Source organism: Cherax quadricarinatus, chromosome 4 (genome assembly GCF_038502225.1).
Source record: "Cherax quadricarinatus isolate ZL_2023a chromosome 4, ASM3850222v1, whole genome shotgun sequence".
Classification (NCBI taxonomy): Eukaryota; Metazoa; Arthropoda; class Malacostraca; order Decapoda; family Parastacidae; genus Cherax; species Cherax quadricarinatus.
Genome location: NC_091295.1, coordinates 49,731,401 through 49,747,864, shown reverse-complemented (window position 1 = coordinate 49,747,864; position 16,464 = coordinate 49,731,401). Strand labels below are relative to the sequence as shown.

Below are 16,464 nucleotides of genomic sequence, written 5' to 3'. Positions count from 1 at the left end.
TCACACTTAGTGTCCGTGGTTCAATCCTCGGCAAGGGTGGAAACATTGGGCGTGTTTCCTTATATCTGCTGTCCCATTCACCTAGCAAGAAGTAGGTATCTAGGTGTTAGTCGACTGGTGCGGATTGCATCCTGGGGGACAAGATTTAAGGATCCCCAATGGAAATAAGACACAGTACTTGATGATGCACTGACTTTCCTGGGTTATCCTGTGTGGCTAACTCTGGGGGTTAAATATCCAATTAAAATTTTATCTTAACATCTGAGAGTGACAATGCCACACCCACCTGGTTATGTTGTGAGTTCTATCCAATACTTAGCAGAGAAAAAACTGCTGTATATCTTGAAATTTTGTGTTAATCTGTTTCACTTATGGGTTAATGCGATTTTTTCTTGCTTATTTTTTTTTTTAATTTTATACATATACCATGTTTAACAAAATTTGATTATCTTCTATATCAGGTCGTGCAGTTCTTTATAATTCTCTTACAATAACATCTTGCCTACATTACTCATCATTCATTTCTTTTATCCATGCCTTGTTTTACACAGTGAACATGATAAATATAAATGTCTGCTTTTACTCTTGTGTAATTGCGGTTTTATCTTATGTTGCAGGTTAACACACAAAGCTTCATTTTCCACTGTTTCAAGAAATGGTAGAACTGACCACTGTTGCGATTGGATTTCTTGTCTCTCTTGAAGTTGGATACTTTTTAAAAGCTTTCATATATGGATTTGGCTCCAGGTATATCCTCTCCAGAATTAATACTTTATCGTCATCAAAACTTTACGGTAAATCATTATTTTTCAACTATTGTAACTCAGGGAAGGCTGGTACTCACCATCTGTCCTGTCTTATGATTGATATAATGAATGCATGTTTAATGTTTTACACTCTGATTGGTTTATTGAGATCTCTAAGCCTCGTGAACATTAAATAAACAGCTTATGCTAATTCCTATAGTATCAGAATTCATTATATGCATAACTTCTCCTTTCTCCATGTTCTTTGAATTAGTTTTTAAAATATCAGGTAAAAGGTGATAACACTGTTTAAAATACTCATGGGTTTTGAGAGCTGAGAGATCAAACTGGAAGGAAGGAATGTGGAGAAAGTAACATGTATTGCACTTAGTCACTTGGGAGTAGATATATCAGTAAATATATCTATAAAGAACAAGGTAAATCATTTAACAGCTGAAAGATAGAAAATTACAGGAGTGTTGAGGGACCTATGGAGCCATTGTTCTGGTTCAACCAGAACAATGGCTTCTATAACATAGCTGAACCACTTGCCAAGAAACTTCATCGCTATCCCACATAAGAACATAGGAATGGAGGAACACTGTAGAAGGTCTGCTCACAAACTTATCCAATCTCTCTTCCAAGCTACCCAAGATTTTAGACTCTAAAACCCCACTTGGTAGATCATCAGATGCAGCATTCTCCACCTGACCCAGCATTCTGAACCTAACTATAAATATCCGCATACCTTTCACCCAGGTAGATCTGTTTGTGACTTGAAAAAGTCTACTGTGTGGGAAAAACGTCAATAAAGGATCACATTATGCTGCATATGTGTTTATATTTCCATAGTATAGTAATGCTGGTAATTTTTTGTGAGTGAAGAATGAATTTTAAATATTACAGCAATGAGTATCTTGGGAGCAGTGGAAATGCCTAGTATGAGATTGTGTGGTGTAAATGTTTTAGAAAGAGAGTATTAATTGGAGAAATTAGATACAAAATTAATATAAATGGTAAAAATCAAAGAATGGAAAAAAAAAATAGGTAGACTTGTACTGATCAATGCTAATTGTATTAATCAGTAACAACAAGGAAAAACATGAAAGTGATTCTGCTTGAATATCCTACTAGGAAAATAACATAGGGCATTACAATATTAATAGTGGTTAGTCTTAAGAAATGGTCTGTTATAGTAGAAGACCCACAGCTAGCAAAGGAAGTGTTAAAACCAAAATGGATCAAGGATGCCTCCATTTGTGTGTGTGTGTGTGTGTGTGTGTGTGTGTGGGTGTGGGTGTGGGTGTGGGTGGGTGGGTTGGGGGTGAGGGGGTCAAAGTTACCCCCACACTGCACTTCATGACTATTTTAACAGGGGCTATTAATGTACAGCTGGTTAGATGGTGTCAACACATTGGTTACTGGAAGGTTTGCAAGATGATGCCCACCTGGCCTGCACCATTATGGGGTCCATGGTCTTTGTATCAGCCCATGGGCTAACACCCACATGGTCAACCCTGAGTGCAGGAGACTCCTTGAATGAGCTGGCATTATGATTCAGGGCAGCAAGCATCACTCCTAGTTCCCTAATGCTTCCCTGAAAATTGCTTATTATAATCAGAGATGTGTGCCTCAGCCATAATATTCCATATCTGATTTTGTTAAAAATGAAACAGAAAATATGTATAATACTCAGATAAGTCTCTCCTTTACTACCTTCCTATTTCTTCCCTTTCCATTCCCCCCCCCTCTCTTAATCCCATAACTCTCTCTCACATTCCTTCTCTACTGCTCCCATTCACTCTTACTCTTCCCCATTGTATCATGCAACTCTTTCATGAGTAACTAAGCTGTACTAGGATAAGGAAGGAGAAAGAGAGGATCACTCGCCTATCCTGTCCTCCCTCCCATGGCTACCAGCCTGGTGCCTGGGCTTCCTCCCTGGCTCTTTGGTCACCCACTTGATCCCCTGACATCCTAACCATCCCTGTTCCTCCTGTCTTCCTGACCACCAGCCCAGAACTGAGGCCTCCACATGCTCTCTGGCAACCAACCTGAGCTTTTAGTATACCAGCCATCCCCATTCTACCTGCCAGAGCTTCCACCCAATAGATCAGCATAATTATAACATCTACACTGCTTTAGCAATCTCTACCAAACAGTCATAAGTTCTCCACATATGCATGAAATGAGCATTACACAAATTACCAGTGCATTTGTTAAGATATGTACTAACATTTACATAATACTTTCTAATTCAGCATAATTCATTGTTTTGAAATTAGTTTTCTACCAATATTACCAAACATGAAATTGCCATACATGCATAAATGAACATATTCAATTTTTTTTTTTTTTAACAAGTCGGCCATCTCCCACGGAGGCAGGGTGACCTATAAAGAAAGAAAATCCCCAAAAAGAAAATACTTTCATCATCATTCAACACTTTCCCCTCACTCACACATAATCACTGTTTTTGCAGAGGTGCCCAGAGTACAACAGTTTAGTAGCATATACATATAAAGATACGCAACATAGCCCTCCAAACTGCCAATTTCCCGAACCCCTCCTTTAGAGTGTAGGCATTGTACTTCCCATTTCCAGGACTCAAGTCCGGCTATATAAAAATAACTGGTTTCCCTGAATCCCTTCAAAATATAAATGTTTATAACAGTATTTGGTGAAAAAAATAGCTGAGAAAAAACAAATTTATTGAAAAAAATTTCTGCTGAATATTTCTAATGATTGTATCTGCAGATACAATCATTAATTTGTCCCCAAGATGTGTACCCTGATTGTACCATATTCTTTAATGTTTTCTACCCTTGGAAATGTTACACTATTATACAGTACAAATTCTTCTTTCAACAAACAGGCCATATCCCACCAAGGCAGGGTGGCCCAAAAAGAAAAACAAAAGTTTCTCTTTTTAAATTTAGTAATTTATACAGAAGGGGTCACTAGCCCCTTGCTCCCAGCATTTTAGTCGCCTCTTACGACACGCATGGCTTACGGAGGAAGACTTCTGTTCCACTTCCCCATGGAGAAAAGAGAAAATAAACTAGAACAAGAACTAGAAAGAAAATAGAAGAAAACCCAGAGGGGTGTGTATATATATGCTTGTACATGAATGTGTAGTGTGACCTAAGTGTAAGTAGAAGTAGCAAGATGTACCTGAAATCTTGCATGTTCATGAGACAGAAAAAAGGACACCAGCGATCCTACCATCATGTAAAACAATTACAGGCTTTCGTTTTACACTCACTTGGCAGGATGGTAGTACCTCCCTGGGTGGTTGCTGTCTACCAACCTACTACCTATAACAGTACAAATGTTTGTGAAAAATGAGCCTTAATAAACACATGAAATTGACTAAAAATTACTCGCAAGAAATTCATGGCAAATGAAGTTGTGGATTTTGCTTTGTGAGTAGAGGGCTAATAACAACTAAGAACAAAATATTTCTAGATAAAATGTACTAATCAAAGTTTCTCAGTTAGTTGGATCTTGTGGTTGCAGTATATTCAGCAAGCTACAGGATTACTTACACAGGTACCCGAGAGATGAGGTAGATGACGTGTGATGTAATGGCAAAGAATCTTTTTTAAGCACTGCCCATATTCCATCAAAGATGAAAACACTTTCACTGCCATTCAATCATTGTCTTGTCAGAAAGGCACCAACATCACAGTTCAGATTACTCTCCCTACAGATTACAGTCCCCACCACTCCTTGAGAGTGCAGGCACTGTACTTTACGCCTCCAAGACTATATGTCCAGACCACCTCAACAACCCCTCCTCAGCCCTCTGAATAATACTTTTAGTGACTCCACACCTGCTAATCACCAAACTCTGAATTCTCTACATAATATTCACACCATACTTTTCCCTTATACATGACATTTCTGCTGCCTCCAACTTCCTCCTTGCTGCAACATTCAGGACCCATGCTTCACACTTATACAACAGTGTTGGAATTGTGCTACGATACTGGTACATTTCCCTCTGTCTCCACAAATGCTTTAATGCACCACCCACCTCTTTACCTTCACCAATTGTATGGGTCACCTCTCTCATAGAATCGTCCAATGATAAGTCCATTCCCAAATATCTGAACACCTTTATTTCCTCCACACTCCACCCTATCTAATATCCAGTCTCTCACTGCCTTTATTTTTTGAAAGGTTATTAAAAAACCAACAGTCTTAAATGTTAGATTTGGATAAACCAGGAAGAGATGAGTAGTAACATGTGGGTATCCATATATGTTGTGGGCTGCATGTGTTTAATATCTCTGTTTAGTTTGAACGCATTTCACACAGTTTTGGTTATTTTCTGAATATTGGTGCTGTTTCCTCATTCAAAAAGAAATAAGCACGTGTAGAATCCTATGAATAATTGTTCCTCAGTCATTGCTTTTCTTTGAGGGCTTAAGATGCAAGAATAACACTTGTTATTTGGTGCATGTTTTTTCAATTTTTTCTTGGCCATTAACAGTATAACATATATACAGTGGACCCCCGCATAGCGATATTAATCCGTGCAAGAGAGCTCGTTGTTATGCGAAATTATCGTTATGCGAATGAATTTTCCCCATAAGAAATAATGGAAATCAAATTAATCCATGCAAGACACCCCAAAGTATGAAAAAAAATTTTTTTACCACATGAAATATTAATTTTAATACACACAAACTGAAAAAGGCATGCACAATTACATGACACTTACTTTTATTGAAGATCTGGTGATGATTGATGGGATGGGAGGAGGAGTGTGTGTTAGTGTTTAGAAGGGGAATCCCCTTCCATTAAGACTTGAGGTGTCAAGTCCTTTTCTGGGGTTACTTCCCTTCTTCTTTTAATGCCACTAGGACCAGCTTCAGAGTCACTGGAGTTCTGTCGCTCAACATATCTGTCCATAGTGGCCTGTACCTCTCGTTCCTTTATGACTTCCCTAAAGTGTTTCACAACATTGTCAGTGTAATAGTCACCAGCACGGCTTGCAATAGCTGTGTGAGGGTGATTTTCATCCATGAAGGTTTGCACTTCAAGCCACTTTGCACAGATTTCCTTAATCTTTGTAGTAGGCAATTTCTTCAATTTCTCTCTCCCTTCCTTCGAACCAGTTTCCTCAGGTCTGGCCTCTTGCTGTTGAAGTTGATCTATCAGCTCATCAGTGGTTAGTTCTTCATTGTCCTCCTCCACCAACTCTTCCACATCATCCCCACTAACCTCCAACCCCAAGGACTTTCCCAATGCCATAATGGATTCCTCAACTGGCATAGGATTCTCAGGGTTAGCCTGAAACCCTTCAGAATCCCTTTGGTCTACACATTCTGGCCACAGTTTCTTCCAAGCAGAGTTCAAGGTCCTCTTAGTCACTCCCTCCCAAGCCTTACCTATAAGCTTTACACAATTGAGGATATTAAAGTGATCTCTCCAAAAGTCTCTTAGAGTCAGTTGAGTTTCTGAGGTCACTACAAAGCACCTTTCAAAGAGAGCTTTTGTGTACAGTTTTTTGAAGTTTGCAATAACCTGCTGGTCCATGGGCTGCTGGAGAGGAGTGGTATTAGGAGGCAAAAACTTCACCTTAATGAATTTCATGTCCCCATAAAGTCGCTCTGCCAAGTCTGTAGGATGACCAGGGGCATTGTCTAACACCAGGAGGCACTTAAGTTCTAATTTCTTTTCAGTTAGGTAATCTTTCACATTGGGGGCAAATGCATGGTGTAACCAGTCATAGAAAAAGTCCCTAGTGACCCATGCCTTACTGTTTGCCCTCCACAGCACACACAAATTTTCCTTGAGGACATTCTTTTGCCTGAATGGTCTGGGAGTTTCAGAGTGATACACTAATAAAGGCTTCATTTTGCAATCACCAGTAGCATTGGAACACATCAACAGAGTAAGCCTGTCTTTCATAGGCTTATGTCCTGGGAGTGCCTTTTCCTCCTGAGTAATGTAGGTCCTGCTTGGCATTTTCTTCCAAAACAGGCCTGTTTCATCACAATTAAACACTTGTTCAGGTTTCAGTCCTTCAGTTTCTATGTACTCCTTGAATTCCTGCACATATTTTTCAGCTGCTTTGTGGTCCGAACTGGCAGCCTCACCATGCCTTATCACACTATGTATGCCATTACGCCTCTTAAATCTCTCAAACCAACCTTTGCTGGCCTTAAATTCACTCACATCATCACTAGTTGCAGGCATTTTTTTAATTAAATCCTCATGCAACTTCCTAGCCTTTTCACTTATGATCACTTGAGAGATGCTATCTGTTTCTCATTTATCCACACCAATAACAGTCTCTCAACATCTTCCATCACTTGTGATCTCTGTTTCGAAAACACAGTTAAACCTTTGGCAAGAACAGCTTCCTTGATTGCCTTTTTGTTGCCCACAATAGTAGCGATGGTTGATTGGGGTTTACTATACAACCTGGCCAGCTCGGAGACACGCACTCCACTTTCATACTTATCAGTGATCTCTTTCTTCATCTCTATAGTAATTCTCACCCTTATTCCTGTAGGGTTGGCACTAGAAGCTTTCTTGGGGCCCATGGTCACTTATTTTGCAGATAAAATCACCAGAAACACTGTAATAATACGAAATGTTCCGATTGTATGCTTGGATGTTACCGCGGAGGCTGGCTGGTAAACAATGCCACCGGCGGAACATGTGAGGCTGGCTAAGGGCGCACATTAGACGCGTCTTGGACGAACAGCGTTGAGCGGGTTTTTTAGTGGTATGCGAGGCAAAATCTTGGCGATAAAATGTAGCGGTATGCGGATTTAACATTATGTGATGCCAACGGTATGCGGGGGGTCCACTGTACTAATTTACTTTTCTTGTAACATAATGAAGTAATAGGCATATTTGCAATGAATTGCAAAAGAAAAATTGATAATGCACTATTCCTAGTATAACATTATTTGTTTCAAAAAATATTAAACTAATTTTCTCATGCATGCTTATCTAAAGTGACGATTTCATGTTGATTCAGTCAAAATTTATTTTACCTTGCACAGTAATTCATAACATTAATTTCCAGGTATATGCACAACTCGAGATATAGACTTCATGCTCAACCACATTAACAATGCACGGTATCTCCGTGCCATGGACTTTGGCAGAATAGATCACTGTATCCGTGCTGGAATCTTCAAAGCAGTGTCAATGAATAAGGCAAAATTACTAGTTGCTGCTACCACTATCAGGTATCGCAAACCTGTGTACTTATTTATGCCTTATCGGCTGCATTCTCAGGTGAGCAAATAGTTGTGTTCTTGTTTTTTTTTTTTTATCAAACTATTGACTCAGTAGTACATATACTGTATCTGTTATATATAGTATACATACATGGGCGTGATGGAAGTCTTTGTTGGATCATATAATTCCCACAAGCCTGATTAAATCCTTTTTTCTTTTTTTTAACACATCGGCCATTTCCCACCAAGGCAGGGTGGCCTGAAAAAGAAAAACTTTCATCATTCACTCCATCACTGTCTTGCCAGAGGCATGCTTACACTACAGTTATAAAACTGCAACATTAACACCTCCTCCTTCAGAGTGCTGGCACTGTACTTCCCATCTCCGATAAAACAGATGAATAGGGAAAGGGGTGTCTGCTTTAGTGAAAATTTGTAGTCCACTTAATCAGTCGACTAGCAGACATCAGACATGAGCAAACGCCCATTAAAACAGACTTAGTCTGCTGTATTGATAACATAACCAGACATTCAAAGAAAAAATTAATGCAAGCATTCGCTGATCTCTCTAATCTTTCTCTCTCCCTCCTGCACTTCCTTTTTTCTCTCTCCCCATATCTCTTAATGGATATATTGTAAGTCTGCTTGTCTTCATTGGAGTGATGGTGGAGGGTGTATTGGAAGTGAGTGGGAGGGAGGGATTGGAGGGAGTGAGGGAGGAAGGCAGGCAGGCAGAGTGGGAGTGAGGGAGGAAGGCAGGTAAAGGTGGGAGTGAGGAAGGCAGGCAGAGGTGGGAGTGAGGGAGGAAGGCAGGCAGAGGTGAGAGTGAGACTGTAAGTGTACCAGATGTGTGTACTAGATGCAGGCGAAGGGAGACTTCAACACCAAGCATGTAAATATTAACCCTTTCAGGGTTTCGGCCGTACTAGTACGGCTTATGTGTCAGGGTCCTTGACGTACTAGTACTCATAAATTCTAGCGCCTTCAAATCTAGTGAGAGAAAGCTGGTAGGCCTACATATGAAAGAATGGGTCTATGTGGTCAGTGTGCACAGTATAAAAAAATCCTGCAGCACACAGTGTGTAATGAGAAAAAAAAAACTTTGACCGTGTCTTTGGATTAAAACAGCGACTTTGCATTGTATTTTTGTATCGTATTTATTGTTGTATTCTAGTTTTCCTGGTCTCATTTTATAGAATGGAAGACATATTACAGAAATTGAGATGATTTTGACTGATTTTACAGTGAAAAGTACCTTGAGATTGAGCTCAAAGTAGCAGAAATGTTCGATTTTAACCAAAGTTCAAAAGTAAACAAATCATGCTAAGCGTCCAATACACGTCAACTGGTGAGTCTAATATTCTTTCACAAGTGTGCCGATATTATTTATACCATTTCTACACTAATGCAGTAGTCTGCATAACAGTAAATCTTCTATTTTTTGTGAGAATAAAAATTCAAAATAGAAAGCAAAAGAATGTAAGAGGGGCGTGGGGACGTGACTAATGAGCAGAGGAAATGTTATTTTAGTGCTAGGAAAGTCTTTCTTGTTTATTCTGGACCTTATTTGGAAATTGGCATCTTTTTGAATTTTGGCAAAATTGCTAAATTCTGACCACTGTATTGGATAGTTGAAATCGGTAAATGGGTGGTTTCTTGTGCTCATTTGATAGAAAAAATGGAGTTCTAGTGAAATAGTTATGATTTTTGTCGACTAGTAAACTGGAATTACCTGGAGTTTACCTGGAGAGAGTTCCGGGGGTCAACGCCCCCGCGGCCCGGTCTGAGACCAGGCCAAAAATAGGGCCAAAAATAGGGCTCAAAGTGCGCAAAATCGCCGATACGTAAACATTGTCGAAGCCGCTAACTTCGCGAGAGCATAATTCCGTAAGTTTCCATCAAATTTTAAACTTTTGGTGTCATTATGATCGGGAAAAGATTCTCTATCGTTTCATAAGAATTTTTTTTTTTTTTTAAATTTGAGGGACCCTGAGAACAAGTCTCTGAGAGGGCCTGTGGACCCTGAAAGGGTTAAGTCTGCTATTCTTTAACAATCTGCCTGCTGTCTGCCTGGCCTGTCTGTGTTTCTTGTCAACACTTATTTTGTCTCTGGGAACATAATTTGCAGTTGGACTGAGAGGCTTGTCTCTACCACCACAATGAAAATGGACAGGTCCTGGCTGAAGCATGGACTATATAAGCTTGTGATTAAGCAGAGTTGGTCCTTTTTTTGAGCTTACAACCAGATCAAATTTAGTCTGCTTCATGGCTAATTTAATTGAACATCCAATTAAACATTCATGTTGGGCCTTTGTCCAGTGAGATTTTTTGTCTGTTTTAACCGATATCCGTTTTATCGGATGCTTACTATATGTTTATTGGTTTTCTCATGTCTAAATCTGGTTTCTTTTTGTTAACAAAAAGAAACTGTCCAAATGTAGATCTACGTTTGCTCGCGTAGCACTCTGAACGTAGATCTATGTTCTACTTTACGTGCTTTCCTGTGTAAAAAAAAAAAAACGTAGATCTACATTTGGGGCGGTATGTGAGTGAACATAGAGCTGCGTTTGGACAGTTTATTACTGATATCAGTATAAACCAGCTTAGAATGATGTTTAGAGAGATTGTTAAAAACTAAAGGGTATCTTTTAACCTTTTGGGGGTCGCCAGGCTCTCTCAGAGACTTGTTCTCAGGGTCGCCAAAATTTAAAAAAAAAAAAAAAAAATTCTTATGAAAAGATAGAGAATATTTTCCCGATCATAATGTCACCAAAAGTATGAAATTTGATGGAAAACTTACGGAATTATGCTCTTGCGAAGTTAGCGGTCTTGACAATGTTTACGCATCGGCGATTTTGCCCATTTTGAGCCCTATTTTCGACCAATTCCAGTGCATTAGTCGACAAAAATCATAACTATTTTGCTAGAACTCCATTTTTTCTATCGAATGAGTACAAGAAACCACCCATTTACCGATTTCAACTATCCAATAAAGTGGTCAGAATTTAGCAATTTTGCCAATTTCACACAAATTTCAAAAGATGCCAATTTCCGAATAGGGTCCAAAATAAACAAGAAAGACATTCCTGGCACTAAAATAACGAGTTCTCTGTTCGTTAGTCACATCTCCAGGCTCCTCTTATATTTCTTTGGCTTTCCACTTTGAATTTTTATTCTTACAAAAAATAGAAGATTTACTGCAATACAGACTACTGCATTAGTGTAGAAATGGTATAAGTAATATCAGCGCACTTGTGAAAAAATATTAGACTCGCCAGTTGACGTGTATTGGACGCTTGGCATGATTTGTTTACTTTTGAACTTTGGTAAAAATCGAACATTTCTGCTACTTTGAGCTCAATTTCAAGGTACTTTTCATTGTAAAACCAGTCAAAATCATCTCAATTTCTGTAATATGTCTTCCATTCTATAAATGAGACCAGGAAAACTAGAATACAACAATAAATACCATACGAAAATACAGTGCAAAGTCGCTGTTTTAATCCAAAAACACAATCAGCTTTTTTTCTCATTACGCACTGTGTGCTGCAGGATTTTTTTTTATACTGCGCACAGTGACCACATAGACCCATTCTTTCATATGTAGGCCTACCAGCTTTCTCTCACTAGATTTGAGGATGCTAGAATTTAGGCGTATTAGTACATCAAAAACCCTGGGGCGTAAGCCGCACTAGTATGGCCGAAACCCCCAAAGGGTTAATACATACCTCCCTACTACTCTTTTCTCTCTACCTTTATCCCTAGTCCTAATTATCTGTTGGTGTGCATCTTCCTCATCTGGCGAAGTGTCCATTTTCTCTTGACTTGTCACAAGACACTAATTTGAAAATTTGTCACTGGATTTCATTTAAAAACTGGGCCATAAAATTTGTTCCTTGGAACCATCGTCTATTAGATGAGTGGAAAGGCAAATAGACCCTTTCCAACGTGTTTGCATATTAGGAAATCCTGAAGAAGCATAGTACATACCTCAAATTATTTTCAAAGAACTTTACTTCCCAGCTTAAATATCACAAACATCCTTTGAGAAACCTCAATGAGTGCCTCTTTATTCTGTTCCATGGCAAACACTGATTAATTTTTATATTAGTCTCATCAATAATATAATACCTGTAAAGAGAATGGATCAAAGTAGAATGGCATGGAGAGCGTATAAATCTGTAGGGAAAGGAAGCCGGGGGTAGGGGTCATCCTCGAAAACGTTGGAGGGAGGGGGTAAAGAAGGTTTTGTGGGCGAAGGGCTTGGACTTCCAGCAAGCATGCCTGAGTGTGTTAGATAGGAGTGAATGGAGAAGAATGGTATTTGGGACCTGACAAGCTGTTGGAGTGTGAGCAGGATAATATTTAGTGAAGGGATTCAGGGAAACTGGTAGTTTTTATATAGCTGGACATGAGTACTGGAAATGGGAAGTACAATGCCTGCACTTTGAAGGAGGGGTTTGGGATATTGGCAGTTTGGAGTGATATGTTGTGTATCTTTATACGTATATGCTTCTAAACTGTTGTGTCCTGGGTACCTTTGCAAAAACAGTGATTATGTATGAGCGAGCTGAAAGTGTTGAATGATGATGAAAGTGTTATCTTTTTGGGGATTTTCTTTATTTTTGGGTCACACTGCTTCGGTGGGAGATGGCCAACTTGTTAAAAAAAAAAAAAAAGTATATAATCCTAGGATGCACCAGTGGTGATCCTTTGTTTGTTGATTGGGTTGTAAAGGCTAACTCTGGTAATCAAGTGTATGCTTAACCAGTTAATGGGTTATAATCTGATTAAGACTTGTATGAGGAGAAATAAATAACAAAAAGGCACAATACCGTGACTGGAACGATACACAAATAACCCGCACATAAAAGAGAGAAGCTTACGACGACGTTTCGGTCCGACTTGGACCATTGACAAAGTCACACTAACAGAGGTGGAGCAGGACGGCTATATATAGGCAGGAAGAGGTGGAGGTAGTAGTAGTAGTAGTAGTACAAGAATTGTATATAATACCGACAAGATGAAATTAAGACACATGCACAACACCCAGGCATCCCCATCGTAGACGTTTCGCCATCCAGCCAGCCACTGGATGGCGAAACGTCCACAACAAAGACAACCAGACGCCGCACATGTGTCTTAATTTCATCAGTAGTTGTAGTAGTAGTAGAAGAAGAAGAGGTAGTAGTAGTGGTAGAAGTGGGAAATAAGGATGACGAGCCGTCAAAAACAAAGGAAGGGGAGCACTGCAAGAGAGCTAGATGCCCACAGAGGGAGAGCAAGCGCACAGAGGTGCGTGAAAGGGGAAGTGGTGAAATAAAATAAATGAAGAAGGAACAGAAACACGAGACAGGAGAGAGAAAGACAACCCAGAGGAGAAAAGGAAAGAGGAAAGGGGAAGAGGAAGAAGTAAAAGAAAGAAAAAATGAGGATTCAGGTTAAGTCACGGGTGTTCTGAAGTTTGGAGCATTTCACAATGTAGTGGGAGAGGAAGGCATCTACAGAGACGAAGCCAGGGATAAGGTTCATACAAGGAAAGTTGTGTATTAGAGAGGATTCAACTAGACGGCGACTGTTCGAGTTGGAAGTAGAGAAGACAGTTTTAGCAGAAGACCAGTCAATAGGATGGCTATGATCTGTGACGTGACAGAAAAGAGCATTGTTAGTGCCGGCAAGCCTAACACTATTTTTGTGCTCCCTAAGTCTGTCAGAAAGAGATCGACCAGTTTCTCCGAAGTATTGAAGAGGACAGGAGGAGCAAGAAATAGAGTAGACACCAGGAACATCTGTAGAGGGAGGAGAGGTATGAACGAGATTAGTGCGAAGAGTGTTAGTCTGGCGGAAGGTAAGCTTGATGTCTAAGGGACGGAGAGAATTGTTGAGATTAGAAAGACCGGAAATGTAGGGAAGGCAGAGGATAGAAGAGTTCCCATGAGTAGAGAGTTTGGGAGAGAAGAAATTGCGTTTAGCACGTGAGAGGGCAGAGTCTATGAAATGGGAAGGGTAGCCAAGACGGGAGAACGAATTATGAAGAGTGGAAATTTCTGCTGGAAGGAACTGAGGATCACAGATGCGGAGGGCACGGAGAAAGAGGGAGATAAGAACACTTTTCTTGACAGGGGAAGCATGATAGGAAAAGTAGTGAATGTACATGCCACTGTGCATAGGTTTACGGTAAACGGAAAAGGAAAAACCTGTATCTGAGCGGTGGACATGGACATCAAGGAAAGGAAGCAAGGAATTAGATTCCCATTCAGCTTTAAACTTAATGAAAGGGGCAAGATTATTAAGAGCTTCAAGAAAAGGTTGGAAGAGACTGGAGTCATGAGGCCACAGAGCAAAGATGTCATCCACATAGCGGAGCCAGAGTGAAGGTTGCACATCGAGGGTAGGAAGAAGAACAGTCTCGAAGTATTCCATGTAAAGATTAGCAAGGACAGGAGAGAGAGGAGAGCCCATAGCGACACCGAAGGTTTGAGAATAATATTTCCCTTGAAAGGAAAAGGAGTTAGAGTCCACACAGAGGCAGATCAGATCAAGAAAAACATCAGTGGGGATAGGGAGATGAAGAAACCCTTCATGGGCCTTCTCTCTAAGGAAATCAAGGACATCATCAAGAGGGACATTGGTGAAGAGGGACTCAACGTCAAGACTAAGCATCTTACAGGTTGGGAGAGAGCGAACCCGTTCAATGAAGTCTTGAGAGTGACTGAGGTGGGCAGGAGAAAAAGTACCAAGAAAGGGAGTGAGGGTTTTGGCCAGCCAAGAAGCAAGAGAATAAGAGACAGAACCTCTAGAGGATATGATAGGACGAAGAGGAATATCAGGTTTATGAGTTTTGGGAAGGCCATAGAAATAGGGAAGAGAGGGACAGATGACACGAAACCGTTGAACAAGGTCAAAGTCAGGAGGACAGAGGTCGGAGAGAGTCCTTAGTTTTTTGTTGAAAGTTCTCTTGATGCGATCAAGAGGGTTGGAAACGAGAGGAGTGTAGGTGCGTGAGTCAGAGAGTAAGACATCAGCTTTACGGAGGTAATCCTCGCGATCAAGGATAACTACCGAATTACCTTTGTCAGAAGATAGTATGACAATGTTAGTGTTGGATTTAAGAGAAGAAAGGGCAAGTTGGTAACGGCGTGGAAGGTGGTGATTCTTGGAAAACAGACTAACTCCTCTCGTTTCAAGAGGGTTGGAAACGAGAGGAGTGTAGGTGCGTGAGTCAGAGAGCAAGACATCAGCTTTACGGAGGTAATCCTCGCGATCAAGGATAACTACCGAATTACCTTTGTCAGAAGATAGTATGACAATGTTAGTGTTGGATTTAAGAGAAGAAAGGGCAAGTTGGTAACGGCGTGGAAGGTGGTGATTCTTGGAAAACAGACTAACAAGAGCAGGAAGGAGAGCACCACGTAATCTTCCTGACTTGTCCACTTTTCGTGGTGCTCTCCTTCCTGCTCTTGTTAGTCTGTTTTCCAAGAATCACCACCTTCCACGCCGTTACCAACTTGCCCTTTCTTCTCTTAAATCCTTTGTTTTTGACTGGCTCGTCATCCTTATTTCCCACTTCTACCACTACTACTACTACCTCTTCTTCTTCTACTACTACTACAACTACTGATGAAATTAAGACACATGTGCGGCGTCTGGTTGTCTTTGTTGTGGACGTTTCGCCATCCAGTGGCTGGCTGGATGGCGAAACATCTACGATGGGGATGCCTGGGTGTTGTGCATGTGTCTTAATTTCATCTTGTCGGTATTATACACAATTCTTGTACTACTACTGCTGCTGCTGCTGCTGCTGCTGCTGCTGCTGCTGCTGCTGCTGCTGCTGCTGCTGCTGCTGCTGCTGCTGCTGCTGCTGCTGCTGCTGCTGCTGCTGCTGCTGCTGCTGCTGCTGCTGCTGCTGCTGCTGCTGCTGCTGCTGCTGCTGCTGCTGCTGCTGCTGCTGCTGCTGCTGCTGCTGCTGCTGCTGCTGCTGCTGCTGCTGCTGCTGCTGCTGCTGCTGCTGCTGCTGCTGCTGCTGCTGCTGCTGCTGCTGCTGCTGCTGCTGCTGCTGCTGCTGCTGCTGCTGCTGCTGCTGCTGCTGCTGCTGCTGCTGCTGCTGCTGCTGCTGCTGCTGCTGCTGCTGCTGCTGCTGCTGCTGCTGCTGCTGCTGCTGCTGCTGCTGCTGCTGCTGCTGCTGCTGCTGCTGCTGCTGCTGCTGCTGCTGCTGCTGCTGCTGCTGCTGCTGCTGCTGCTGCTGCTGCTGCTGCTGCTGCTGCTGCTGCTGCTGCTGCTGCTGCTGCTGCTGCTGCTGCTGCTGCTGCTGCTGCTGCTGCTGCTGCTGCTGCTGCTGCTGCTGCTGCTGCTGCTGCTGCTGCTGCTGCTGCTGCTGCTGCTGCTGCTGCTGCTGCTGCTGCTGCTGCTGCTGCTGCTGCTGCTGCTGCTGCTGCTGCTGCTGCTGCTGCTGCTGCTGCTGCTGCTGCTGCTGCTGCTGCTGCTGCTGCTGCTGCTGCTGCTGCTGCTGC

General features: G+C 41.4%; 1 protein-coding gene across 1 annotated transcript in view; it reads left to right on the top strand.

Moving 5' to 3' along the window:
* Positions 1 to 16,464, top strand: part of LOC128684537 (protein THEM6-like) — a 32,723-nt gene that overhangs the window by 5,759 nt on the left and 10,500 nt on the right. The window contains exons 2-3 of the mRNA XM_053770784.2: positions 618 to 794; positions 7,798 to 8,012. Of these exons, the coding sequence (XP_053626759.2) occupies positions 656 to 794; positions 7,798 to 8,012 (354 nt within the window). The 5' untranslated portion in view covers positions 618 to 655. The remainder of the gene's footprint in view (positions 1 to 617; positions 795 to 7,797; positions 8,013 to 16,464) is intronic.